The 27101-nt window shown below is 38.2% G+C and overlaps 1 protein-coding gene across 7 annotated transcripts in view; it reads left to right on the top strand.

The window, feature by feature from the left end:
• The window catches only part of Utrn (utrophin), a 517740-nt gene that overhangs the window by 232982 nt on the left and 257657 nt on the right, over nucleotides 1-27101 (top strand). For all 7 annotated transcript variants that reach the window (XM_047558901.1, XM_047558897.1, XM_047558902.1 and 4 more), the window contains 7 exons: nucleotides 3023-3158; nucleotides 4816-4965; nucleotides 11198-11273; nucleotides 17646-17860; nucleotides 20144-20261; nucleotides 23628-23833; nucleotides 25727-25881. In XM_047558901.1, coding sequence (XP_047414857.1) covers nucleotides 3023-3158; nucleotides 4816-4965; nucleotides 11198-11273; nucleotides 17646-17860; nucleotides 20144-20261; nucleotides 23628-23833; nucleotides 25727-25881 — 1056 coding nt within the window. The remainder of the gene's footprint in view (nucleotides 1-3022; nucleotides 3159-4815; nucleotides 4966-11197; nucleotides 11274-17645; nucleotides 17861-20143; nucleotides 20262-23627; nucleotides 23834-25726; nucleotides 25882-27101) is intronic.

Raw genomic sequence — 27101 nt, 5'->3', positions numbered from 1 at the left:
GTCTTCATGTCTGTTTTTCTGCACTTGGCTTCATTTTAAGGACATCAGCAACTACAGTAGCACCCCTCCTGTCTGTAACTATACACATGCTTCTCTTTTGGTACAACTGCTAGTTTTCCAAATCTCTTCTTTCTTTGTGGTTTTCACTATCAATCCTGGTAAAAGTAGCCAATCAGCTAGATAAACTAGTCCATCACCTATCAGTTTGGCTTACCATAATGTACCAGGGAATGAACAGACTGCAGCTCGATTCTTTGCCACAGGTGCAACTAGGTTGGTTTCTAGTCCAGTTACCAACAAAACCCTCATTTCCATCTAAAACCTCCTCCGTGTAGCCTTTACTGTTGCACTTTTATCAACATTTTTGGCTTTTGAGACCCCACCAGCCTCACCTGTTAGGCATCACATACAGCATTGTAGCTTTTCTAGTTTGTGCCTCCAAACTTGTCCCATAAACCAATTGGAAAAACTTTTCCACATCCTGAGGAATGCATGGTGGAGCCAAGCACTCACCTCGTGACTGAGAAGCAAAAAAAGTGAAAGAGAAGGGGCAGAGGTTCCACCATCCCTTCGGGGGTACACACCCAGTGACCTAAAGATCTCATTAGGCCCTACCTCTAAAAGGTCCCACCACCTCCCAGAAGCACCAAGCTGGGGACCAAACTTTTCACACACGGACCTCATCTGATTGTATTCCAATGTAATACTTATTTTGATGAATTAATCAAATTTACATTTTTTTCCTCATTTTCCCTAATTCTTGTAAAAGTTCAGATCCAAGCTAAGGCAACCTTTAGGGAAAAAGAAGTACACAGGCAAAGGAGGGAGGTATGAGTAGCACTGCCCGTAAGGATCAGGTAAGGAGGAGGCTCAGCCAGCCAGGGGCAGGATCGGAAGGGGAGATGCCCTGAAAATTTACATGCCGTGCCCACAAGTTTGCATGGAGAATCCTTCCAGCTGGAGATGATGTGATTTCTGGGCTTTCTTTAGGAAAACAACGCACAGTTCAGAAATTCCCTTAAGATTTTCAAATGGATCTCTACAGTGTTGTAATTATTGTGCTTGAAACCAACAAAATGATGTTAACACATGTTTTACTCACTTTTTGAGCATGAAAGGAATAATGAGTCTCTTTCCAAACATGTTGCTTTTTTTTTTTGTACCAGGGATTGAATTCAGGGGCTCTTAACCACTGAGCCACATTCCAGCCCTTTTTTGTATTTTATTTAGAAACAGTCTCACTGAGTTGCTTACTGCCTCACTTATTTGCTGAAGCTGGCTTTGAACTTTTGATCCTCCTGCCTCAGCCTCCCGAGTCCCTGGGATTATAGGCATGCACCACAGCATGCAGCAACATCTGGTATTTTGACTAAAGCGATATTTGTTTTTATAAATTCATGTTAAACTTCTGGTTTGTGACCTCTCTTATATTTAGACCACCTTAGAATGTTGAATGTGTACTATTATCAAAGTCATTGAGAATTATCACACAGTTCAGTTCTTTATTGAATGCCTGTAGCCAAATATTTACACAGTTCAACAACTCGTTCTATTCCTTAATGAGCAATTGTTATCTAGTGTTTGAATGGAATTTGTAATTTGTTTTTCTACTTAGGGATAGCATTTAAATTGTAGATTATATTTAGTTTGCAGATAAAAATTTTTGGTGACTCAAATATGTCTTATTAAAATCACTTGATTTAGTTCCCTTTTAGTTCTATTTTCAAAGTACTAATTTAGTCATGATTATGAAACATTGGAAGCTTAAATTCCAATTTTTTTTTTTTTTTTTTTTTTTTAATAAAAGGCTTGTGCTAGTATTGGGCATTTCCAAAGTTGTTAAGTACTTTTCAATATAGAAGGTAGACGACCTGTTTTAGAACTGATGATCTTGACAATTTGCATCATTTCCTTTTTTAACAGTGCTTTTTTTTTTTTCATGGATATTAAAAACCATGACTTATTAGTGATTTTCATTAGTTTTATAACCAATGCAATACTCTCCTTCAAATATTGGCTCCATTAAATATTTAAGTATTTACTATTTTATTGGGTCTATTACATCATCATGTTAAGCCTCATGATTAAGGCACAACCATTAAACATGTGAATTTGTATTAGTGATAACACATGTAATTCATTAAAAAATGGCAGTCATTTTTCAGCCAGCACCAAATTGTAGCAACTATAAAAATAATGATACCATAAGCTCCTAATACCTTTTAATCCCTTTAAAAATATCCAATTATGTTTGTCATATGAGTTTTGATCATATTCTCATCTTCTGCCAGATGGTTTGTATTCTTATAAATGCTATTCTTATAACATTTAAAAGAGCTAATTAAGGCAGTTCCATTTTTATATTCATCTGACTGTTTTCCTTGCATCCTTTAAAACTTTTGCTGTATTTTTCCTAGATCTCCTTTTATAACTTGGTGCCATAATCAAGTATAATACTTACTTTAAAGAATAATCAAATTTACATTTTTTCTTGTTTTTCCTAATACGTGTAAACTTTTTCTATTCTCAGTTTTTTGCCTCCTTTTTTCCTGTCCTATGAATAAAGCAGAGTAATAGTTGCCCCTGATATGAATAATATGCCAGATAATAATGCCATTCTCTCTGCATGAAGTACTTTAAAAAATTGTTTGCTTTTCCTTATTATTTTAGATAAAGACATTTTTCATGTTGTTTTAAAAAAGTTCCATTTTATTACACAGTGGTATCTAACTTTGAAAAAAATCTTTTGTATAAAGTGTCTGTATAATTTTTCCATGAAGACAATATTATATTCTTAAGTTACTGTTTTTGAATAGAATTGAGGAAAAATTCTTCTTTCTTTTAATAAGTAATCTTTAGAGGAATGTATACATTACCCTTACCTTTCATTTATAATTCATATTAAAAATGATTGCTAGGTATTATCTCTTTTTTGGAGAACTAATCAGAATATCAAAAGCAAATATATAATGTTCTGCTTAATGAGATAATTTTTTAGAATATTTTTCCATAATTCTTTTAGGCTAAAAGGAGAAAGTAAACAGGTGATGGGATATAGAAAAAAGCTAGATGAGATCACCTGTTGGTTAATGAAGGCCGAGAATGCTGTACAAAAGAGACCCACCACGGAGCTGGGGGAAAACTCGCAGGAATTAACAGTGAGTACTGTGTTTGTCTCTCTATTTGTTTTGCCACTGCCTTTTGATGCAGGGATATTATTCTTAAGAGTAAGATATTGCATGACTAAAGAAGAAAAGGAAAGAAACTTTGTACTTTGTGTAAGTGTGATGAATTTAGGGAGGATTTTTTTTTTTTTTTTTTTTTTTTAGGAACAGCTATAATTTTGGTCTTGCAGAGATAAAAGCTTCATGCACATAGAAAAGATAAACAATCATGCTCTTAATATTAACCAGATTTTTTTAGATTATTTTAAAATAATCTAAACTATATAATAGTGTTGTGAAGTATAGTTTTTTTGCTTTTAGATTTGACAGATAATTACTGATTATTATTGACGAAGGTGACTTTTACCTGAAAACTCTTGAGTAATGTGCAGAATAACTCATTGGAGCTTACTATAGAGTTAGTTGGTTGTCTTAATGAAATTTTCTTTGTTGATTTGCAGCTGACAAGAATAGTTTACAGTTGCACATGTATATAACAGAGAAAATACATAAAGATATGCAAATTAAATATCCGTAAATTTTTATATCACAAGTAGTTATGTTTTTTGTTCATATAAATACATGTTGTAGAATGATAATTTTGTGTTCACATTTTTATTTAATGAGAAGAAATTGTGTGACTGTATACAAAGGTGTATGTATAAAAATATATGTGTGCTAATTCCCAATAAGTGGCCAGAAGTGAAAGGAGGGGAAGGGGTATTGGGGTAGGAAGGATAGTAGTGTGAAACAGGGAGTATTACCATGTGTACATATATGACTGCATGTCTGATGTGATCCTATATGTACAATCAGAAAAATGAGAAATTAACTACATGCATATATGATTTATCAAAATGCATAAATGTATTGTCACATATAACTAATTAGAACAAATTAAAAAATTTTTAAAAAGGATGTATGAAAGGGTACTTAATGATTGGATAACAGATTTAGTTCATAAAGGAGTATGGTTGGGGCATTTTGGGAAAGAAATTTTAATAATGATGTAAAAATATGTTGCAAATATTTATTAAGTTTTCTTTTCAAAATGTGGAAATATCTACTATCCTGTTTTAATTAAAAAGTGTCAATAGAATCTCCCTTTTGCTGGCAATCTGGGGAGAGTTACAAAGGGAAGGACCCTATATTAAGGTGTAGTAACAAGGTGCGAAGAACAGAGTGTTAGCTGTGTGGGGTGGTGCACACCTATGATACAGCGACTCAGGAGACTGAGGCAGGAGGATGGTAAACTTGAGGGCAGCCTCAGCAACTTAGTGAGACCCTGTCTCAAAATAAAAAATCAAAGGGTCTGGGGATGTAGCTCAGTGGTTCAACTCTCAGTTTTGGGAAAGGAGGGAGAAAGTTCAGAGTGTTAAATTAGAACGGAAAATACAATATGATCCTGGTAAGAGACAGAGAAAGCAGGGGTTGTGTGTTTGTGCACACTCACACAAATGCACTTTGTGTGTCTTCATGGCCTCTCCATACCAGTTCCTTAACCTGTGCTCAGGCATCTTGTAAGTGTGTTTTCCACTGGAGAAATTAAAAGGCCACATTTATAAGAATGCTTTCCCAAGAGATTTTTAATATGCTTCTTGAACTTTGCCCTGTGGAATAACCAACTGCACCTGTCTTCTGATTCCTTTAGGATTTAACCCAAGAGATGGAAGGAGAAGCTGAAAAACTCAAGTGGCTGAATAGAACTGAACTGGAGATGCTCTCAGATAAAAGTCTGAGTTTACAGGAAAGGGATAAACTTTCAGAAAGCCTGAGAGCCGTGAACGCGACGTGGAATAAGGTGTGTGGAGCTGCTCTCGCGTGTGTCTCACATTTATTGATACAGAATGAAAAGAGTGCGATCTGGAGCTGCTTCACCTTAGACACACTCATAATTCTTATTCATGTTTACAGTTACTTTTTTCATCCATTATAGGCAAAAGCATATGTTTTCAAAGAACACCTTTTATTTAACACAGAATTCTTTGACCTGGAGGACTTCTATGTTACATATGACGTTGATTAATGAATGTATATGATAGGCAGTGAAATGCCATATTCTAAATTATATTCTAAAAATGAAGACCTGGCTTCCTGATGTCACGCATGACTTTTCACATATGTGTTGTTTATTTTCAGTGATGTTATTCATTCGGTGTGTATCTACGAGGTTCCAGTGGCGTGTAAGGACATGTGACTCTTAGTGTGACTTAGGTGGTGTCCTTCCCCTCCCACCATTGTTGTTTTCATTATTCGTTGTTGACTCAAAATAGTTACATATAACATTAGGATTCACTTTGACATAATTAGAAATGCATGGAATATAATTTTCTCCAATTCAGTCCCCAGTACTTACCCTTACCCTCCCCTTCTTTCCTCCTCCTGTTCCCTTTCCTCTACTCTGTTGATTTTTCTATTTATTTACATTTTTTAAAAATATGTAGTATATTTATACATGTACATTGGAAAATTAATTCAGTTTCATTCCACTGTTTTCCCTTTATCCTGTCCCTCCTCCCTCCCCTCTAATCCCCTTCTTCTGCTCCCCTAATCTTTCTTTTGTTTTAATGGAATTCCCCTTGCCCTTCCCCACCCCATTTCTCTTCTCTTTTTTCCCCTCTTTGTTTTAGATGAGCTTCTAAATATTGGAGAAAACATTTTACTTTTGACTTTCTGGGTCTGACTTATTTCACTTAGCATTATAATTTCCAGTGCTATCCATTTACCAGCAAATGATGTAATTTCATTCCTTTTTATGGCTGGGTAATACTCCAGTGTGTGTGTGTGTGTGTGTGTGTGTGTGTGTGTGTGTGTATTGATGGACATCTAGACTGGTTCCATAATTTGGCTGTTGTGAACTGTGCTGTTATAAACACTAGTGTGGCTATATCTCTATAGCATCTGATTTTAAATCTTTCAGAAATATACCAAGGAGCGGGATACTGGGTCATATGATGGTTTTATTCCCAGTTTTTTGAGGAATCTCCATACTGCCTTCCAGAGTGGTTGTACTAATTTGCAGTCCCACCAACAATGTATGAGTGTACTTTTTCCCCACATCCTCGCCAACACTTATTATTTGTATTCTTTTCTATTGTTTTCTTGGTAATTGCCATTCTGACTGCAGTGAGATGAAATCTCATTGTGGTTTTGATTTTCATTTCTGTAATTACTAGAGATGTTGAATATTTTTTCATATACTTGTTGACCATTTGTATTTCTTCTTTTGAGAAGTGTCTGTTGTTTTCCCATTTATGGGTTGGGTTATTTGTGTTTTTGGTGTTAAGTTTTTTGAGTTCTTTATATTTTCTGGATATTAATGACCTGAGGAGCAGGTGGCAAAGATGTTCTCCCATTCTGTAGACCCTCTCCTCTTAATTGTTTCCTTTGCTGTGTAGAAGCTTTTTATTATCATTATTATTATTATTTGAGGAAAAGGCAAAAGAAGTTTTATTGCTTTGCTAGCAAAGGAGAAATACAGGGGACTCCAGAAAGCTATTCAAAAGGCAGATTGTTACAGTAAAACATTATCTTAGGCTTATACCTACAGATGGTCCTTTCTTCAACTTAACTTTACCTCTGACAGACCAACTCCAGTTGCAAGATTTTATACACACATACAAAAAGAAACAGAAACAACTAGAGAGGGGCCCCAAAACCATGGCTGATAGATGGGAACCTTTAAAATGACCAGCCAAGATCTTTCCCAAGAGACTACCTGTAGGATCAATGCAGTATTTGCCATGTCTTAAAAAGGGGCAGTAACAGATACAAAGAAAACAGAAACACAGACAGACAACAAGAAGGAATTCCCAAGCCCAAGACCAACAGACATGAGCACCTAGAACAGACCAGTAGGGAGTAAATATCCCTAGGTTCCCGTGTCCCACTTAACCATGCCTCCTACACCAGTGGGGCCACAGATGACCCCACAAAGAGGGACCAACTCTTCCCATGAGGATGAACTAGATGTGTGAAATCAAGGATCTCAACATGCACCCTGGGGGACTTACCATATGGCTAAGGGTTTCTTGACTTTCCTGAGTTCAGTTTCCCTTTTCTCAAAGAGGACCACGATGGAGCAACCGGTACCATTTAGGGAGAGAAGGTGGGAGTTCCCTGAAGCAGAAGGAGGTTTGGCAGCTGCTGGGATGGTCCCTGAGTCCCTCCCTTTGCTCACAGGGTAGCTCTTCTGGTTCCATCTGAGTCAAACTCAGCAAGCGTCTCCTAACTCTCCTGCAGTTGGCTCTCAACACGTTCTCCAGCCACCTTGCATCCTCAGCATGGAAGTGGGGTTCCTTATAGAGCCAGGCCTAACCCAGAAAACTGGAATGTGGGCTGCTCTTGGGTGTCGGCTGGGGTGCCAGATTTGTTACTGACAGCTCAGTCCTTGTCCCCAAGGCCCATCCAGTAACAAGAATATGATTTTGAGAAAAAGAAAAAAGAAGGTTTATTGGTTTGTAAACAAAGGAGAAAAATGGGACTCTTGTGCCAGAGGCTGTGATCCTCTGGAAGCTTTTTAGTTTGATGGTATCCCACGTATTTTTAGTTTTATTTCTTGTGCTTTAGGGTTCTTGTTAAAGAAGCTGGCTCCTGTGCGGATGTGTTGGAGTGTGGGGCCTGCATTTTCCTCTAGCAGTTGGGAGTTTCTGGTCTAATTCCTAGGTCTTTAACCTACTTTAAGTTGAGTGTTGTGCAGATGAGAGATAGGGATCCAGCTTCATTCACCTACATATGGATATCCAGTTTCCCCAGCACCATTTATTTAAAAGATCATCTTTTCTCCAACATATGTTTTTGGCACTTTTGTCTAGTGCCAGTTAACTGTATTTATGTGGGTTTGAGTTGGTGTCTTCTCTTCGGTTCCATTGTTCTTCATATCTGTTTTGGTGCCAGTATCATGCTGTTTGGTGACTATGGCTCTATGGTATCATTTCAGGTCTGGCATTGTGATGCCGCCAGCATTGCTCTTTTTGCTCACGATTACTGTGGCTGTTCTGGGTTTCTTATTTTTCCAAATGATTTTTAGTATTGCCTTTTTAGTTCTGTGAAGAATGTCATAAGTGTTTTTTTGTTTTTTTGTGTGTTTTGTTTTTGGTATCGGGGATTGAACCCAGGGGTACTTAAGCAGTGAGCCATATCCCCAGCTCTTTGTATATTTTATTTACAGACAGGGCCTCACTGAGCTGCTTAGGGCCTCCCTAAGTTGCTGAGACTGGCTTTGAACTTGAGATCCTCCTGCCTCAGCTTCTGAACCGCTGGGATTATAGGTGTGTGCCACCATTTCCAGCCTGTCATTTAAGTTGATGGGTCTTGCATTGAATCTGTATGACGCTTTTGGTAGTTTGGCCCTTTTGATGGCCTATTCAAGAACATGGGAGATCTTTCCATCTCCTATGGTCTTCTTTGATTTCTTTCTTCAATGTTCTATAATTTTCACTGTAGCAGTCCTTTACATTCTTCATTAGATTTATTCCAAGGTTTTCTGAGGTTATTATAAATGGGATAGTTTTCCTGATTTCTTTTTCAGCAGATTCATTATTGGCACATAGGAGAGCAATTGATTTACGTATGTCCTCACACCATTATTTGTTTGCAGTGGAAATGGTTAAAGGTTGATGAAGTTATAGATTTCTTTCAACTTGCCTTGGTGCATGCAGTCTTAGAATATGTGATCTGTACAGGACATTGAATATGTAGACGCTGCTTTCACTTTGCATTTGCACGGGCTTCATCAGTCATTTTCTCTCTCTTTGATCCTCTTAAAATGATGATGCAGGTTCTTCATTGATGTAGCCTCTCTGATGCTTTGATGAGCACACATCTTTGTCTCTGGCCTGGACCTCTCTCTGTACTCTAGACTTGCGTATACAGCTGCCAGCTCAACATCTCCATTCGGACACCTAATAAGCATCTTAAACTCACACACAAAATTGAGCTCCTGATTTCCACTTCTGCCTGTGTTTTAATGTATGTGAATGGCAGTCACTAGCAGTTACCACCTTATTATTGGTAAGGTCAGAAACCCCGGTGTCAATCTTTTGGTGTATATGTGAATTATATCTCAAAGAGACAAAAAATACTCTAACCCCAAAACAATACCTCAAAGTCATCATCTATAATTTCTCACATTTCCTTGATGGATGGTTTGATGGATGGCTAGATGGCTACATAAGGCAAATATGGCAGGACTTGACAATTGCAGATGATGGGCAGCACATAGATATTTCCAATATAATTCTTTCCCCTTTTTCTTAGAGTTGAAGAATGTCATAAATTTGGTCACATCTCACTGCCCCCATTGCTATGGGCTCATCTCTAGCCACCTTTGTCTCTTATCTTATAACTGCAGAGGTCTAGCCCTAGTCTCCCCTGCTTCCTCCCCTGCCTTTGTCAGTCTCTTCTCAAGTGATTTGTTAAGATTTGTTAAGATATAACTCCTTTGATTAAAGTCCACTAATGATTTTCCATCTTACTCTGATAAAAAGCCAAGGTCCTTCCTGTGATTTATCAGGCCCCTCGTGATCTGGCTTCCTGGTATCTCTGCCTTCATCTGCTCTCCCTCATACTCCTTTCAGACATATTGGCTCCTGTGTCACTTGTGAAACTCAGTCCACCTTCAGTCACGGCACACATATTTATGTAACCCAGAGTTTGTCAGCGGACAAGGTCACAGTGGTTAATTTGGGAACACCACGTTAGACAATATTGCTGAAGCTTCCAGTATTGCCAAACTTCACATAGATCTTAATGTAATTCACTTCGGGGGATTATGAATGTCTAAGACCAAGCAATGTTTATTGTGCAGAGAATCTCAGCACATACTTTAGGAAATATTAATCTGAAATGTTTCATTCATTTTTTCTTTTATTCACTTAATATATTTTTATCAGATTCCTCTTTATACCAGCCATCTTTTTAAGAACTAGAAATCTAGTAAACAGTATGGCATTGTTTCTTATACCCCAAAATCATGTGGGTAGATAAACAGTAATAACATAGAAGTGTTTATAGGTGGAGCACCTACCTGACTTTGGAAGTAAACATGGAAGGTTTGGGGAGGAGATCACATCCAGCTTAATTTATGAAGTATGAAAAAATAATAGGTGACGAATGAAGAAAAGGGCTTTGTGTGGAGAAGCAGGAGCAAGCGAAAGTGGTAGAGGAGATTGAAAATGAACACAGTGCCTTTGGGTCCTGGAAGCAGCTCAGTAGACTGTAAAGCTGAGAGATGTTTATAGAAATCCGATCCTGAGACCTCACCAAATATGGGGCTCCATGGAATTTGAGAACAATGCAGTGTTTTGAGGGAAACAGCTTTCGATGGATTTTCAGTGGAGGAAAGTTGAAGTTTTGAAAGAACACTATAGTTACACTGCAGAGATGAATGGAGTTACCCTATAAACTGATACCAAAGATCACTTAGGGTCTTGAGGCGCTTATAGAGGGTTCCAGAAAAGAGAGAGACAATGAATTCAGATTTGGATATGTCTGAACATCCAGTAGACGGAGGGTACTGAACTGAAAATATGTTATAGGGAGTCTTCAGCCACTACAGACTCCATGTGGTAAATGAAATCATTGGAAACCAGGACTCAGAGGAAAGAGTCCAAAGTCAAGGATAAGAACAAATGATTTTCCTGTGGAATGTTGACATTTGATGAATGGACAGAGGAAAATGAACTGGTGAAAGTGAAATGAAGGAAACTTGGAGGAGCCAGTCAGAAAGACAGTATGATAGTCAGAATTTCAGAGAATTAATGGAAATCAAGGGATGGGGATAGGAGTTGATAGCCTAAGAGGTGAAAGGGGGTCACAGCACCTAAGGACAGGTTGGAATTCTTGACAGTAATGTTAGTGGAGTGAAAGACTCAAGCAAGATGGCTGTGGATATCAAGGTGGAGACAGAAGCATAGGTGTTTAGTGGAAGACAAGTGGCAAAGCCATCATTTAGAATGATGCCTCCCTTTTGAAAATATAATCATCTTTATTTACATAGTATTATTCTCTTCCTGTTCGGCCCAATGCTATAGATATGCAGAGAAGTACCCAGCATACAGAAGGAGCGCATCCGGGAACCTTGTTCTGCTTCACAAACGAGGATTGCTGGTAAGAGACAGTTTGTTCCTCAATAATTTTTTAAATCAATATAGAAAAATTAATGATGCCAGCATCATTTGAAAACTAGAAAAACTTGTTTTAAACATCATGCAACTATGGTTTATTATTCTATTTTTAATTATTTGGAAAATAGTGTCCTCTTTAAACCCAGGGCTTGTTTGGTGCGGGCAAAGAATTTGCCCTGTGATTGACGAGACTTGGCTTTCCCTGGATGGGAGGCACCTGGGCCACTACAGGTCCTGTTGATGGGAAGAGGAGAGGAGGGTGGGAAAAATGAGGGTAAGTTTCTGGATCCATGCAGGACATCGGGGATAAGCCACTACTCCAGCGTGTGCTCATCATGTGATCATGACTTAAAACAAAGGGTTTAGACATCCTCAGAAGCAGGTGGGAGATGGAGATGGCGAAGGGTTCTCCCTCTGGGGTAGCTCGTACTGGTAAATGCTGCTTCCTTAGAAGTGTAGAAATAAGAGTGTTTTCTCACCATTTCGTCCTTCTCTCTGTCCAGATGAGATCACAGGCTACTGCACCATGGCCACTGTCACCCAGCCCTATAAGCATTCCTAACCACCTTGCTCTGCTCTCCTATGGAATCACCTGGCAAAACCCCAAATGTCATTCACCCCAGCCACCCACTCACCCTGTGCCAGCTGCTGCTGCTGCAGTTCTCCTCCTCTTCCTCCTCCTCCACCTTCCTACCTAGCCTCCTCTACCTCTACCTCTTCCACCTCTTCTTCTGCCTCCTTTCATTTCTCTTCTTCCTCTTTTTCTGCTTCTGCTCTTCTTGCTCTTCCTCCTCAGGAGTCTGAAAATGCAACAAATGACGGATTATTCGTTTTCTTTTTTGAGATGACTGGCTTATTGATGGCCATGTTTATGTTCTAGATTACTTGTATCTCCTAGTGCCTTGCATAGGAAATACCTGGGGCCTGTTGAGTTTTCTTAGTTAATCTCCAAAATGCTTGAATTGACATTTTCCTGCCTTGACAAATACAAGCTCATCTCTATAACCCTCAGGAGAGGATTGGATGTGTCTTATGAAATAGCAATGGGTCCTCTTACTTCCTTAACATCATGATGGCAAAGGAACAGGGAAAATTTGAACACACATTTAGAAGTATAAAAAAACGGACAGCAAAACCACACCTTTCATTAGGTGTGCAGTTCAGGTATGAGTCGTGAGGCTAATCTCACCATGTCCTTCTCTTCCTACCTAATGTTTTAATTTAGCTTTTTCTTCTTTATAAAGTACATTAAAAAACTAACCTCAACCATTTTGAAGTGAACACTTAGTGGCATTTAGTATACTCACAATGTTGTGCAACCACCACCTGTATCTAGTTCCAAAATATCTCCATCACTCCAAAGTAAATCCTTACTCATTGAGCAGTCCTCCTAATTCCCTCCTCCTCCAGCCTCTGACAACCACCACTCTGCCTTCCATTTTTAAGAATTTATCTATTCTGGGTATTTCACATAAACAGAATCAGACAATACTTCTTTTATTTACCATAGTATTTTGAGGTTCATCCATCCCAGCATTTTGCCGGTTGTACTCATTCCTAAGCTAGGACTGTGTCTTTCAGAGGGTCATCAGACCTGATAGACAGTTCTACTGTACTTTCTCTTGAGTATTCCTTGCTACCCATCTCTCCACTAATGACCTCACTTCACTTTTATTTTATTTCATTTTTGGTACTAGGGATTGAACCCAGGGGAGCTTAACCCAGCCCTTCTAAAAAAATATCACATATCGATATCAATGATTTTTATATAGAGACAGGGTCTTGACTGAGTTGTTTAGGGCCTTGCTGAGTTGTTGAGGCTGGCTTTGAACTTGCGATCCTCATGCCTCAGCCTCCAAAGCTGCTGGGGTTACAAGTGTGCACATTGTGCCAGACCCTTACTTCACTCTTAAAAGAAAAAAACACAACTTTTATCATAAAGAGCTTCTTCATTTTTCCGTCACAGAATCATCCACTTACCTGCATCTGTACCCACATGCCCTACACACCTTATCCTGATGCCAAGGACACGTTTTCTTTGTTCCTTTCTGAGCCCAGTCTTCCTCTTGTGCTTTGGATTACATCTTCTCTTGGCTGTGTCCTTTTGCTCTCTTACTGTTAATAGATCATTCTTGTTGCTGTATGTTTTGATGTGTGTGTCTCTAGTTTATTCATTTAAACTGATGAATAGCATTTCATTGCACAGATATATGACAATCCCCAGAACTCTCTTCTCTGGCTATAGTCACCTGCCACATAAACATAGACACTTGCTTAATTTTAGAAAATTGAGCCTGCTCTCACCCACGAAACTTGACCTCATACTTGACTCTTCTCTGAGTTTCAAATCCAATCCATCAGCAAGTTGTATCTGTCTGTGTCCCATCCTAACTTCTTTCTTGACCTTGAACATTCTCCTCTTTCATCTAGGTTGTAGAAATGTTTTCCTGGCTCTTTATCCTGATTCTATTCCCTCCTTTGTTCACCATCTTTTAATAAGTTATGTCTATGTAGTGAGTTTCAGAGTCTTATCATGGTCCAGAATCATGTCTGAATTGCCCACTGGATAACTCTACTCACATTTCTTACTGCTTTCCCCTTCGTTCATTCTGCTTCGAACCCACTGGTGGGCTTGCTGTTTCAAACGTGCCAAGGACATGCTCATCTCTGGTTTTTGTGTTTGCTGTTTCTTCTTCTTTTCTTTCCCCAAAGTCCTTCCCTCAGATATTTGCATGTTTCAGACTCACTCCATCTAATTCTTCCTCAAAGAGCTTCTTGATTAGGCCATTTCCTGCCCACTGTATCTCAACTACATCCTGTCTTCATCTTTTGCATTCATTTGACTTCATGGTGTCTAACAGTGTCCTCCACCAGAATGGAAGCTCTGTGAGGGCAGGTACCCTGTCTTTCACACTTTTATATTTACACCATCTTCAAAGTGCCTTGAACCTTGTCAGTTTTTAATAGGTATTTGATAATTTAAAGAATGATTTTTAAAAAAAACAACAAAAAAAGCTTCAGTGAAGATGGGACAGAACAATGTCTGAATGTTCTGTGGGGTGTGCAGTAGTGCACTGGCTTCTAGGCTCTGGTGCCTTCTGCCGAGTGCCTTCTAGACTGCCTGCTCCAGTTCATGCTCCCACATCTAAGCGTGAGGTTCTTGTTCCGCGTCTTTATAGGAATCCCAACATTTTGTTCCAGGGCCCCCTTATATTTTAAAAATTATTGAGGACCCCCAAAGAACCTGAGTTATCTCTATCACATTTACCTAGTTATAAATAAATTGCAAAATGATTTCTTGATTTGTTTTGGTAAATGGATGGAGTTGGAGAATATCATGCTAAGTGAAATAAGCCATGCCCCCAAAACCAAAGGCCGCATGTTTTCTCTGATATGCAGATGCTAATTCATGAAGGGACGGGGGTGCTAGGGAAGAACAGAATTATTTTATATTAGGTAGAGGGGAGTGAAGGGAGGGGAAGTAGTATGGGGGTAGGATGGATAATTGAGTGAAACAGGTATTATTACCTCATGTCTACATATGACTGCGTGACAGATGGGATCCTATAATATGTATAATCAGAAAAATGAGAAATTATACTCATTTATGTATGATTTATCAAAATGCATAAATGCATTCACCGTCATATATAAACTAAAGAGAACAAATAACAAATCGATAAAAATTTAAAGAATAACTAATAAAATAATATAAGAATACTCTTTTTAGCAAATGTTAAGAAATTACTTTTCAAAGCAAACAAGAAATTAGAAGAGGGACTTTGCAGGGCTGGGGGTACAGCTCAGTTGGTAGAGTGCTTGTCTTGTAAGCACAAGACCCTGGGTTCAATCCCTAGCACCACCAAAAAAAAAAAAAAAAAAAAAAAAAAGAGAGAGAAGAGGGACTTTGCTTTATATCTTCAAAATATGTTGAATATCTGGCTTCACGGAAGACAACTGGGTTCTCCTGTGTGCTTCTGTGGTTGGTCTATTGTGATGCCACCTGTTTTGTGGCTTTGGTGAAGCACTGCTCTGCTCTTGGGAGAAGGGTCGAGAAAAGGCAAAGAGCTTGAGAGGATGACGACAGTGTATGTGTGTCGGGCATTTAGAAGAATCTCCAAGAAGCCCGAGCTTCCTGGGTGCCGCTTTGCCAACCCCTGACTTGTATGAGCAGAGTGTTTCATTTTAATTTGGATTTTTTCAGGTAGTCATAAGGTTGAACATTGCTTTCTTCATGTTAAGTGCTTTCTTTCCTTTTTTCCTTAGGTCATTGACTTTTCCAGTTTCATAAAAAACATTTGGTTACTAATTCTTTGTCTTCAGTGGGCACAGTCAATACCAGCTCCTTTAATCTTTTAGACGTTTAAAATCTCTCTGGTGCTTTTTTTCAGAATTGTTAAACATTCATGGTTTATTAATAACTTCCCAGTTTTGTGTTTGAAGTCATAAAGATATTCTTTAGTCCCTAAGCTCACAATTTTGGCTTCCATATTTATGCCCTTCCTCCACCAAGAATTCATTTTCCTATGATGCGTGTGAGGTCAAGATCTATTCCATCATTTCCTCGCTCCAACCCTTGTTCACTGCTTTGCCAGCCTCATTATTAAACGGTAAATTCTTCCACATTAATCTATAATGCAGTCACTGCCAGGGACTTGTTTGGTGTCACCTATACTCTGTGGCTCTTCTCTTCCATTGGTTTGTTTGAATGCATGAGTTCCTCATACAGGGAGATAATTATCCTTAGTTAAGGGCAACAACTGAATAGCTGGTAGGGCTCATCCCTCTTACAGAGATATTTGCTTTAAACTCCTTTTGGCACTTTTCTTTGTATTAATTTTTCAACCAAGAATTTGTATCTGTGATTTTGCCAAGTTATACTCAAACCTGTTTGTATTTTGATAGCATTATGCTGAATTGACAGTTTGGCTGTAATTTTTTTAGAATATTATTTAAGTCTCATCTAAGGTAGGTTTCAGGTGGGTTTAATCATTAATTTAACTATCTCAGATTAGAGATGAAAGAAAAACAACATTCAATGCCCTTCACCCTCTGCCATTAAAAAATAAAAAATGAAAAGAAATATTCATCAACTTATTGAAGAAGGCAAGAATTTCTGACTTTAAAAGTCTTGGGAGAATAAGCCCCCAAAAAAGATTTATGAATTTGATTATCTCAACACATCTGTCTGTTAAAAAGAAAAAAGGAGAAAAAAAAAAAAAAACCAAAAACCCTCACAGTACATTTTACAAGGTCCTCAGAAGGATCATTTTCAATGATATGGCAAGAATTTATCATTTTTATATAAAGATTATTCATCCAACTTGATAAGGAAGCAAATTAAAAAAACATAGTGATGAATTATATCACATTTATCTAGTAAGCATGAAAAATATTCACTATTACTACCAATAAAAATCCTTTAAATAAAAACAGTGGAGACAGATGTGTGTTTATCCATTGGTATAGAAACCTATCGTGTAGATTACAGTTTCACCTGCTGCTGTTGGAAATGTAAATTTCCAATTTTTAAGGAAAGCCATTTGGTAATGAGTATCAAACTCAAACCTTTAAAAATATTTTCTGATGTACTATAGCTGCTTTGGGAAATCTCTGCTCAGGTGGTGATTAGAAATGTGGAAAATACTCTGTGTAAAAAGATACTTTTTACAAGTTCTTTTTTTTTAAATATATTTTTTAAGTTGTAGATGGGCACAATGCCTTTATTTTATTTATTTATTTTTATGTGGTGCCGAGGATCGAACCTAGTGCCTCACAGGTGCGAGGCGAATGCTCTACCACTGAGCTACAACCCCAGACCTACAAGTTATTTTTTTTTTTTAATAGAAAAAATTTAAGGAGCAATTTAAATGTCTAAGTAAAAGTTAGGGAATATAAGTGTGCATTCTTACATAGGTATTCACATTACTGTTTATTAAAAAATGAAACTTGCTCATGTCATAAAGTTAAATGAAAAGGGAATAGAAAGTTACATATATTTGCTTTGTAATTAAGCAAAACATCTTGACCCAATAAAATAAGACTCCTGGTTTCTCATGGTTGTTGTATTATTTATTTGTTTTCTCTCACAATAAGTGTTGATATCCTTTGAGTTATTATTCTTGCTGGCTTAGAACTTCCTGGGATGCTTTAGTTGGCTTTATGGCTACCAAAGACATTGGTTATTTCAGATCATGTCATAACCATTTCAGTATGAAAAATAAAAGTTTCTTACAAAAAATTTAGTGTAAAGTAAATTTTACTTAAATACACCAAAACACCTGTCATTATCAGACCACCATAACACAATTATCCTGTTGACTTATTCTTCCTTTGCTACATTTTAAAATTTCAGCTCATCCTAGTGTCCAAAAGGTGGTGCTAGTATCCTCTGCATCAGATGTTCCCGTTCAGTCTCAGCGTACCTCGGAAATCTCGGTTCCTGCTGATCTGGATAAAACCATAACAGAACTAGCTGACTGGCTCCTATTGATTGACCAGATGCTGAAGTCCAACATCGTCACTGTCGGGGATGTGGAAGAGATCAATAGGACAGTTTCCCGAATGAAAGTAGGTGTATGATAGAAAGGCTTGTGGGGCGGCACCACGACCCAGGTCACACCAGATCTATTTGGGTCCCCTTTGTTTTTCCTCATCTCTGAGTGAGGTTTAAAAATTTCTTATCTGCCAAACAGCCACCCAGGACTAACTGCAAAGAATGAAGGTTTTCAGACTTTAGCTAAAGCCTCAGTATATTTTTAAACTCTAAAACCAGTTATCACAAAGCTAGGCATGTTGGTACAAATGCAAGCTGGTGTTCCATTTAATGCCGGGTGTGATGTAGAATAATTTTCCAGGGCTCTATTTCAGCTCATTTTTCATAATGAGATCATTTCATTTCTGACTTTAGAAGTAAGAGTATCCTAACCACGATTTTATTATTGTACATACATCAGCTAATACCAATATGTAAAAGTCTATTTCCATATTAAGTATGCTAGACTCTAAGCTGTGTGTTTTAAAGGAATACTGAAAAGAATATTTTAGATAGAAATAAGGCATATAACCAGGCATGGTGGCACACACCTGTAATCCCAGTGGCTTGGGAGGTTGAGGCAGGAGGATCTCAAGTTCAAAGCTAGCCTCAACAACTTAGCGAGGCCCTAAGCAACTTAGGAGACCCTATCTCCAAGTAAAATATAAAAAGGGGCTGGGGATGTGACTCAGTGGTTAAGTGTCCCTGAGTTCAATCCCCAGTTTAAAAACAAAAATAGGGAAGGTACAATAAAATAATAAAGCAGCTATTGCTAAGTGCTCAGAATGTGCTGAGCATTTTTGTAAGCCTTTTACATTTATCTCATTTGCTTCTCCCACGGTCCTGTGAGATAAGTGCTGTTTATTCCCACTTTACTAATAAGCCCAAACTGAAAGAGGCAGGGACAGTGAGTAGCCCTAAATAGACAAGTTGTAGTGACAAGGCTGGGTTTAATAAAAGTCCCAGGGTAGGGACAGGCCACCTGTTAGGGGAGCAAGCATGAGCAGGGGTTCCTTCTGCAAGCGCTTGAAGGCAGGGTGGGATTTGGACATCTGAAGGTAAAGTGAATGACCTTCCAGGATAGGGAAAAGAGTGAGTGAAGACTTGAGGCAGGGGCCAGGGGTGAGGAGCCTTTGGGTCACATTTGTGCAAGAAGGAAATACAGTTGGAGGTGAGGCAGGCAGGCAGTTCCAGTGCCCTCGTCGGGGAGCCTGCAGTCTGAGCAGAGCCCTGCAGACTTTGGGTGTGAAAGCAGTTGGCACGCATCCTTCCCCCGCTGCTGTTTCTTTTCTGAATTGCGGCTGGGAACTGGTGATAACAATGCGATTGGAGGCAAGAGATGCTTAAATCAAGGGAAAGAGCCCTTGGCGAGGGCTGAGAGGACGCTGTTGCAATTAGTGGAAATAAGGAGTAGGAGAAGCGGAGTATGAATGAAGGTCTGGGAAAGTGGTTTTGAATTTGTGGTTTTGAGGGGTCCTTATGCCATTGAGAAGAAAGTGATCAGCATGCATGGAAACGCAGTCTAGGATGTGGGATCAGAAGTTGTTAGTAGTCCATTTAGGAATAATATTTGTCACTCTAGAAGAGATCGAAGTCCATAAGACAAGTGAATTCATAAAGAGAAGAGCCCGGGAAATCTTCTGTCACACCATTTGTACTTATTTTATAATTAAAACATCCTTTCTGAATTTGTTAGCTTTTTGTGCACATTTATCAGCACCCAGAGCTGCAGTCCATGTAGGAATACAGTTTTTCACGTCTAAGATGGTTTAGCTTACAATTATTGCGGTTAGCACTTTTATTTTTTTTTTAATTTTTGTTAAATTTTTTTAGTTGTAGATGGACACAAAACCTTTATTTTTTTATTTATGTGGTGCTGAGACTGGAACCCAGTGCCTCACGCATGCTAGGCAAGTGCTCCACCTCTGAGCCACAACCCCAGCCCAGCACTTCTCTGATATGTCACTATATCCCATAAGCGATGCTGCGTGTGCTTGTGTCTGGGACGGAACAGATACACCAGGTGTCAGCAGCACTAGCTGCTCATGTTGTTTAGAGGGATTTTCTTGGTCTCTGACTTGGTGCATCTTAGCTGTCGCTGTCTTACTATTTTTGTGAAAGCTGAAGCACGTAGAGGGAAGGCACCCGGTGATTAGTGGAAGAGCTGAGATTTGAACCCAAGATCTCTGACCCTTCCTCCCCTGCATTGCTGATGCCTGGCTTAGTGAAGTCAAACGACGTCAGCAGACCTGTGTGCTTAGCCAGCGTTCTCATTGTATGGCTTGCTAACCTCTCTTAATGATCACTTCTCCTAACAGATCACAAAGGCTGACTTAGAAAAGCGCCACCCTCAGCTCGATTATGTTTTCACATTGGCACAGAACTTGAAAAACAAAGCTTCCAGTTCCGATGTGAGAACAGCCATCACAGAGAAATGTAAGTTTTTAGAAAGAATTAATATCATCATCCCCTTTTCCTGAAAATGATCTCTTTCTTTCTCTTGCTGTCTCTCTCATACACATATTTTCAAAAATTTGTTCACCTAGGAGTTAATATTATTTAGTATTTATTACTTTTTGTTTATGAAAAATATAACTTCCTCTAAGTTTTTTTTTTTTTTTTTTTTTACTTTTTGTGAACATTGTCACAATTCCCTTATAATTTCTTGATGTATTAATATTAGTTTTAAGCAATTATAACATTGGACTTTTTTTTCTTAAGTTTTTTTGTTTGTTTGTTTTTGGTGGTGGTATTAGAGACTTAACCCAGGGATTATCATTGAGCCTCATTCCCAGCCATTTTTAAATTTTTATTTTGAGGCAGGGTGTCTCCAAGTTGCCCAGGATGGCCTTGAACTTGGGATCCTCCTGCCTAAGGTTTGTGCCACCACATCCTGCAGTTAGGGTTTCTTCTAAAGAAATCAAAATGACAGAAGACAGAGAAACCTATAGGAATGCAAATCTGTTCTTCTTTTGCACTTTATTCACTAATACTGGGTGTTATTGTGGTTTTTAGCTCACTTTAAAACTCACTCCACAGGTATCTCTTGAGCAACTGCTGTGTGCCTGTGTGACTGACACTAATTTGGGGGGTTCTTTACCTCAAAACAAATTAAACAACAAAAACGGGAACATAGAAAACACCTCTGGAGTTCATATTTGAGTTTCAAAGCATCTTGAGTCCGCGTGGCATACAGAACAAGACATCTGGGGACTGTCACAATCTACTCGATCTCCCTCCCACTGCAGCCCCCAGTCCATCCATAACATTCTGTACTATATATACTCTTTCAAACATCCATATTTCCTGATCTCCTTACCTTTATTCAAGTTTTTTTTTTTTTTTTCCCCTTTTGGCCTTTTCTTCCCAGGTGAAATTTTACTCAGTTGCTAAAATGTCACCCCTTTGTGTGAAGTCTCTGACACACTATTCTCGTTTTCTACCTTTAGTTCCTGCTGTGGCCTTATTCCCCATAACTTCATTATAGATCTCAGAGCTATTTAATTCTCCCTCCCTTCCTGGACACTGTGAATATTCACCTTTAGGGCCCTGGGGCCTCCTGTGGGGTTCAGTTCCAATCAGGTACTTAATAAATATCTGTGGCAGAATGTAAACTGGAAGAATAACATATAATTTTTCTGAAAGAAGAAAGGCAGCTATTTGCATTAGTATGTGTGTTTTGAATTCAAAATAAATGTGGTAGCAAGAAGGTTACTGTAGAGATGAGTTAGCAAAGAATTTGGGTGTGTGATCATATTGGCTAGTTTCCTTCCTTCTCCTGCTCATTGTTAGATGATGATCCTGCCCATTGTAGGAACTCTGGATCGTCCCATTTGCCCTCCCCCAGCAGGGAACCTCTCTATTAATGACACCATACTGTTTACAAAGCCACATCCCGTTTGCTTTTCTACCCTCTGATGTTGTCTCCAGTTACCTTATTTTAAGGTTGATTTTTTTTTCAGGACTTTGCTTCTCCTGAATGTCTTCCCTTTCCCATTTAGCGCCCTCTCTTATGTGTTTGTGTGTGGAGAGAGACTGTGTGGTCTTCATTGCTACTCGTTATATAAAAAACCCTGCTTAGCTGGAAAGTGCCACCATGAGTAACCTGTGTTTCACATTTACAATGAATAAAATAATTTGCTTATTTTTCATGGTAAACCTGTGATATTTGCTGTCACTTGATGTCTTGTGGTTGTTCACTATTAAAATATTCTATTAATAATAAAATTGGTCATAAGTTACCTTATGTAACTTTCTAATGGAGAAGTAGAACATCATGATAGATTTGTCTCTTTCCCTAAGTTGAAAACTTAAGCATTTTTTAAACTATTAAGACAACATAAAACAGATAATCTTATTGAGCAATTTGTTAGAATTATGACTCGTAAGTATAACTTTCGACCTTCTGAACAACTTCAAGTTGACAGCTTTTATGATTTGTTGTAACCCTATATGATTCCAAGAATTTTACCAGAATGTTCCTTATAACTCAGCTGGAATGCTCTCTTGTAAGTTCTTCTTGGGGCGGGTGCCGTCCTTTCTGTGGTCTGACATCCTAAGCCCCATCTAGCTGTTTGAACCTTCTCTTTCCTATTGGCATGAGTTGTTGCTGATATTCAGAGCTGTTGTTTACTGGTATTTTAGTACATGATCATGAACTGCCCCTGAATTCATTATCAAAAGCTTTAATGTCTTTAGCTCTTGTCTTTAATGTCTTTAATGTCTTGTTCCTTAACTCTATGTTAAAAAGAGCAGAGAGGAAGGTTGGAGATGGGATCAGAAGAGAGGACAGGAAAGGAAAGAGAAGAAGAAGAGAGGAGAGGAGAGGAGAGGGGGAGGCAGATACGGAGAATATGAGAAAGAGGAGTAGAAACAACTCACAGGATGGGAGGTAAAGAGACAGTATTGAATTTTATGTTGAAGACTCCTGGGTACATACAACTAGAATCTTCTTTTCTTTTGGTGTTTCTCTTGAACTTGAATGTATAAGAATATTTCCTTGGCTTGGCACAATGGCAAGCACCTGCAATCCCAGCTACTCGGGCTGCTGAGGCAAGAGGATTACAAATTTGAGGCCTGCCTCAGCAATTTAACAAGATCCTTTCTCAAAATGAAAATGAAAACAGACCTGTGATGTAGTTCAGTGGAAGAGTGCCCCAGTACTCAGTCCCTAGTACCTGCCCCCCTCACACCCAAACAGGTTCCATGCTATAATAAAACAAATAAGAAAAGTATTCTTAGCTCGTTTTCTTTTAAAGTCCATACTGCCTTAGAGACTCTCCTTTGAGAGTATCAAGTGACTATGTCTGCATCTTAATGTACTATTAAACTCTATCTTATCAAACTGGGTTCTGCAAATACAACATTAACAAGGATATTTTTTCTTCATTTTTTTTTTTTTTACTTTTAGATTCGTTTATGGTGAGTTGTTTTAATGCACTTAAAGTTGAGTTTAATCCAAAATTTTTCCCTCAAGAATAATTTCAAAAATATATCTATTAAAAGTCAGTCAATGGTGACACTTGCCTGTTATCCCAGCAACTCAGGATGTGGAGGCAGGGGGATTGCAAGTTTGAGGTCAGCCTCAGCACCATAGCAAGAATCTGACTCATTAATAATAAGAAGTATATATATCATAGAGTGTGTCTGACATATATTACACCTCCTTATAAATGTATTTTTCAATTTGCCCTCTTTTTCTTTTTTATTCACAGACTTTTTATGATAAATTGGGGATCAGTTATTTTTTTCCCTTTCCTGATAGTTACTTTTGGGGATCACCCCTTATGCTCTTTCCCCTAGTGGAAAAGGTGAAGAACCAGTGGGACAGCACCCAGCATGGGGTGGAGCTGAGGCGGCAGCAGCTGGAGGACATGATTGTGGACAGTCTGCAGTGGGCTGACCACAGGGAGGAGACTGAGGAGCTGATGAGAAAATACGAGGCTCGCCTCTACATGCTCCAGCAAGCCCGGAGGGACCCGCTTTCCAAACAGATCTCTGATCATCAAGTAAGACTTGGTGAACATGGCTTGGCAGCGTCATTTCCACAGACTCACTTCTTTTTCTGTTTTCTTAGGAGCCTGTCTTGATGTTTTCCTAAGTTCTTAGAATATATATTGAATTTACTGAAGCATTTGATCAGGAAGGTTTTCTGAATATTTCTAGAGGCCTAACAAATAGAAATGGGATTTTTTTCTTTTCTTTCTTTCTTTCTTTCTTTTTTTTTTTTTGCTAATGGAAAACCCTCACAAAACAACATGTAGAAAAAGAACATTTGTGTGATTTCAGAAACCTCATTTTAGTCCCTTCCCTGCCTATCCCAGAGGTTATTGTTATTTGTAAAATTTCCTGAGACTTCGATTGGAGTGCTACTCTGACAAGCAAGTCAGGTAATAAGTAAATAAGTTTAGTTTCTTCTAATACATTTATCTCCACACTTTTCAATAGTAGGTACCTTTGGTGATGAGTTTGATTAGAGTTGATAATAGCGAATACTTATTTTATTTTTTAAAGTGTTATTTTGAATTCTCTCTACAATCGCAGAAAATATTCTTGAGTTGGCGGTTGTGGCCGTGAGGTTATATTTTGGTGGAACATTTTATTTGCCCTTGGGTACTCTCAGGTGAAAGGCTACATTTATGAAGAATGTAATAATAAAGAATGTGTGGGAAACAGAATCTAAAACCTGGAAGTATGTTTTTATTCTTCACAAGTTTAGACTTTCCATGGTTACCATTTAAAAAGCAGGTGGCTGGGGGATTGGTTTCTGAATCATTTTCTATGTTCATGACACCAGGTGATCATTTCTATCAGATGACTCAAAATTAATAGCAAAGTCCTGGACACTTAAGTAGAGAAATACAGTAAGCATTAATATGATTAATTCAGTGATCCTGTTTGAAACACGGTTGGTCTTTGTGTCTGAGGGATTAGCATCTACAGATTCAACCAACCAGGGATCATACGCTGTGTAGTTAGCATCTGTAGTGAGCATGTAAAAAATATTTTAAAAATTCTTGTAATTATTCCATAAACAATGCAGTATAACAACTACATATATAGCATTTAAACAGTATTAGGCAATATAAGTAAAGTGTACAGGGGGATATGCATAGATGTTGTACAAATACGACACATTTGTCTCCGGGACTTGAGTATCTTTGGATTTTGGTGTCCACGGGAGGGGAGGGCTCTTGGAACTATCCTTTCACAGGTACCAAGGGAGGTCTGTGTGCTTCTTTAACTAGCAGTGCTGTTCATTTCTCTTGGCTGGATTTTTCTTCTAGTTGCTACAAAAATCCTTAGAGGATCATTCAGTTGTTACTTAGATTTCATGGGAAGAATCTTATTCCAGAGACATTCATGGGCAGAGAGGGTCAAGAGACCATTGCCTATGGAAGTACTCAATCTCAGTTTAGCTATCCTGGTAGATTGTCTGTAAACCTTACTCATTGCTTGATCTATCCAAGCAGTTAACTTTATAATCATACATAGCGATTCAGGGGCAAGAGGCATACAAATTCCACCATTGTTGGTTCTTGCTGTTTCTCCAAGCACATACAGAGGAACTCTGTGTGTGTTCATTCCTATATGAGGCACATTTCTGTAAGATTCAGATGTATAGCAGAAGGAATGAGAGGGACAGATGGTTTGAGGAAGTAAAATATCTCAGAGAGGAAAATATAATTAATATCATCTGCTATATACCTGATTTCTTAGATGTTTTTCATTTCTAGAATTATTTTGGTTTAAGCCTACATGCAAGGGTTTGTCCCCTAATTTGTTTTCTTCTTGTGATATCTGTGTCTAACACATGGTAAAACACCCTAGGAAGCAATATTTGGGTAATGGTAATTACGAAATGATTAGGTCTAACAGTTATACCTGAACTTGCACCTCAGCTGTTGCTTCAAGAACTGGGTCCTGGTGATGGTGTCATCATGGCGTTTGATAATGTCCTGCAAAAACTGCTGGAGGAATATGGTAGTGATGATACAAGGAATGTGAAGGAAACCACCGAGTATCTGAAAACATCGTGGATCAATCTAAAGCAAAGGTAACTCTAAGACTGTGGCAATTGAATGCATATTGTCAAGTTGAGAATTGGACTTGGTATTCTCAGGGAAACAGGCCCCAAATATGTAGCCACTAGAAATACATTTTATTATTATTTTTATTTTAATAGTGTGATATGCTGAGTTGATATTATCATGCCTACTAACTATAGAATGTGGATTTATTCAGTATCTACTTGAATTTCTACAATGCAGTTTTTCCTTGAATAAGCCTAAATCTTGGCATTGATTATTCTGATTTCTCTCAGTATTATCTCAAATACATTTTGTAGTACTCTGTTAAGTAACAAATATTTACAAATGCCTCAGGGCAATAATAATTATAATGGCATAGTATGTGGCTGGGTCTTCTCAGTTGAAATCGGGTGCCATGGATACAACACTTGACTTCTGAAATAATTTATGTATATTTGAATTTTCCATTCATTTATTATCTTTTCTTTCTGTTACTGACGAGTCAGTATATTTGGAATGTCCTGAAATAGTGTATGTTTTTAGAAGATTTTCCTGTTACATGAGCACCTAGGATATGAGGAACTGTAAATAGTAGTTAGTATGTTTTCAAGATGCAGATTTATATTCACCAGTATAGAGTGTTTACTTCATGCTTAGTACTGGGAATGCCTGTATCTAGGTGAAGTCATGATTTCCCCAAACCTTTATATATTTAAATGCAACTTCCTGAAGATTAATTTGATATTAAAACATTTATTTTGCAGTGAATAAAGTTGATAATAATCAGAACACTTTATGTTATATATGCCTGGTAATCAACTATGGTCAGACATTTAATGATGTTCAACATGGAGGAATTTTTATACATTTCTAGAATGTTTTCAGTTAGAATCTTTAAAGCAGTTCTGAAAACTCCAGAAGAGAATTATGAAGGAAGTACAAGAGCTTGAACATGTTGCTGGATATACATAGGATACTGGGGGACACAAGACTGGGGTGGCAAATACAGAACTTTGTAAAAGGTTAAAGAAGAGTGGCTATAATTTTGATCTTCCTAGCATGTTAGCACAGTTTTTCTCTTTATGATTAACAGATTATTTGTATAAAGTAAGGATCCCATAACTGAGGCAAGGGGAGCAAGTGAATTAAAAGCAACTTGAAGCTGGGGGCGGTGATGCACGCCTGTAATCCCAGGGGCTCGGGAGGCTGAGGCAGGAGGATTGAGAGTTCAAAGCCAGCCTCAGCA

This window comes from Sciurus carolinensis, chromosome 7 (genome assembly GCF_902686445.1).
Source record: "Sciurus carolinensis chromosome 7, mSciCar1.2, whole genome shotgun sequence".
Lineage (NCBI taxonomy): Eukaryota > Metazoa > Chordata > Mammalia > Rodentia > Sciuridae > Sciurus > Sciurus carolinensis.
This window is presented reverse-complemented; position numbering and strand designations above follow the sequence as displayed.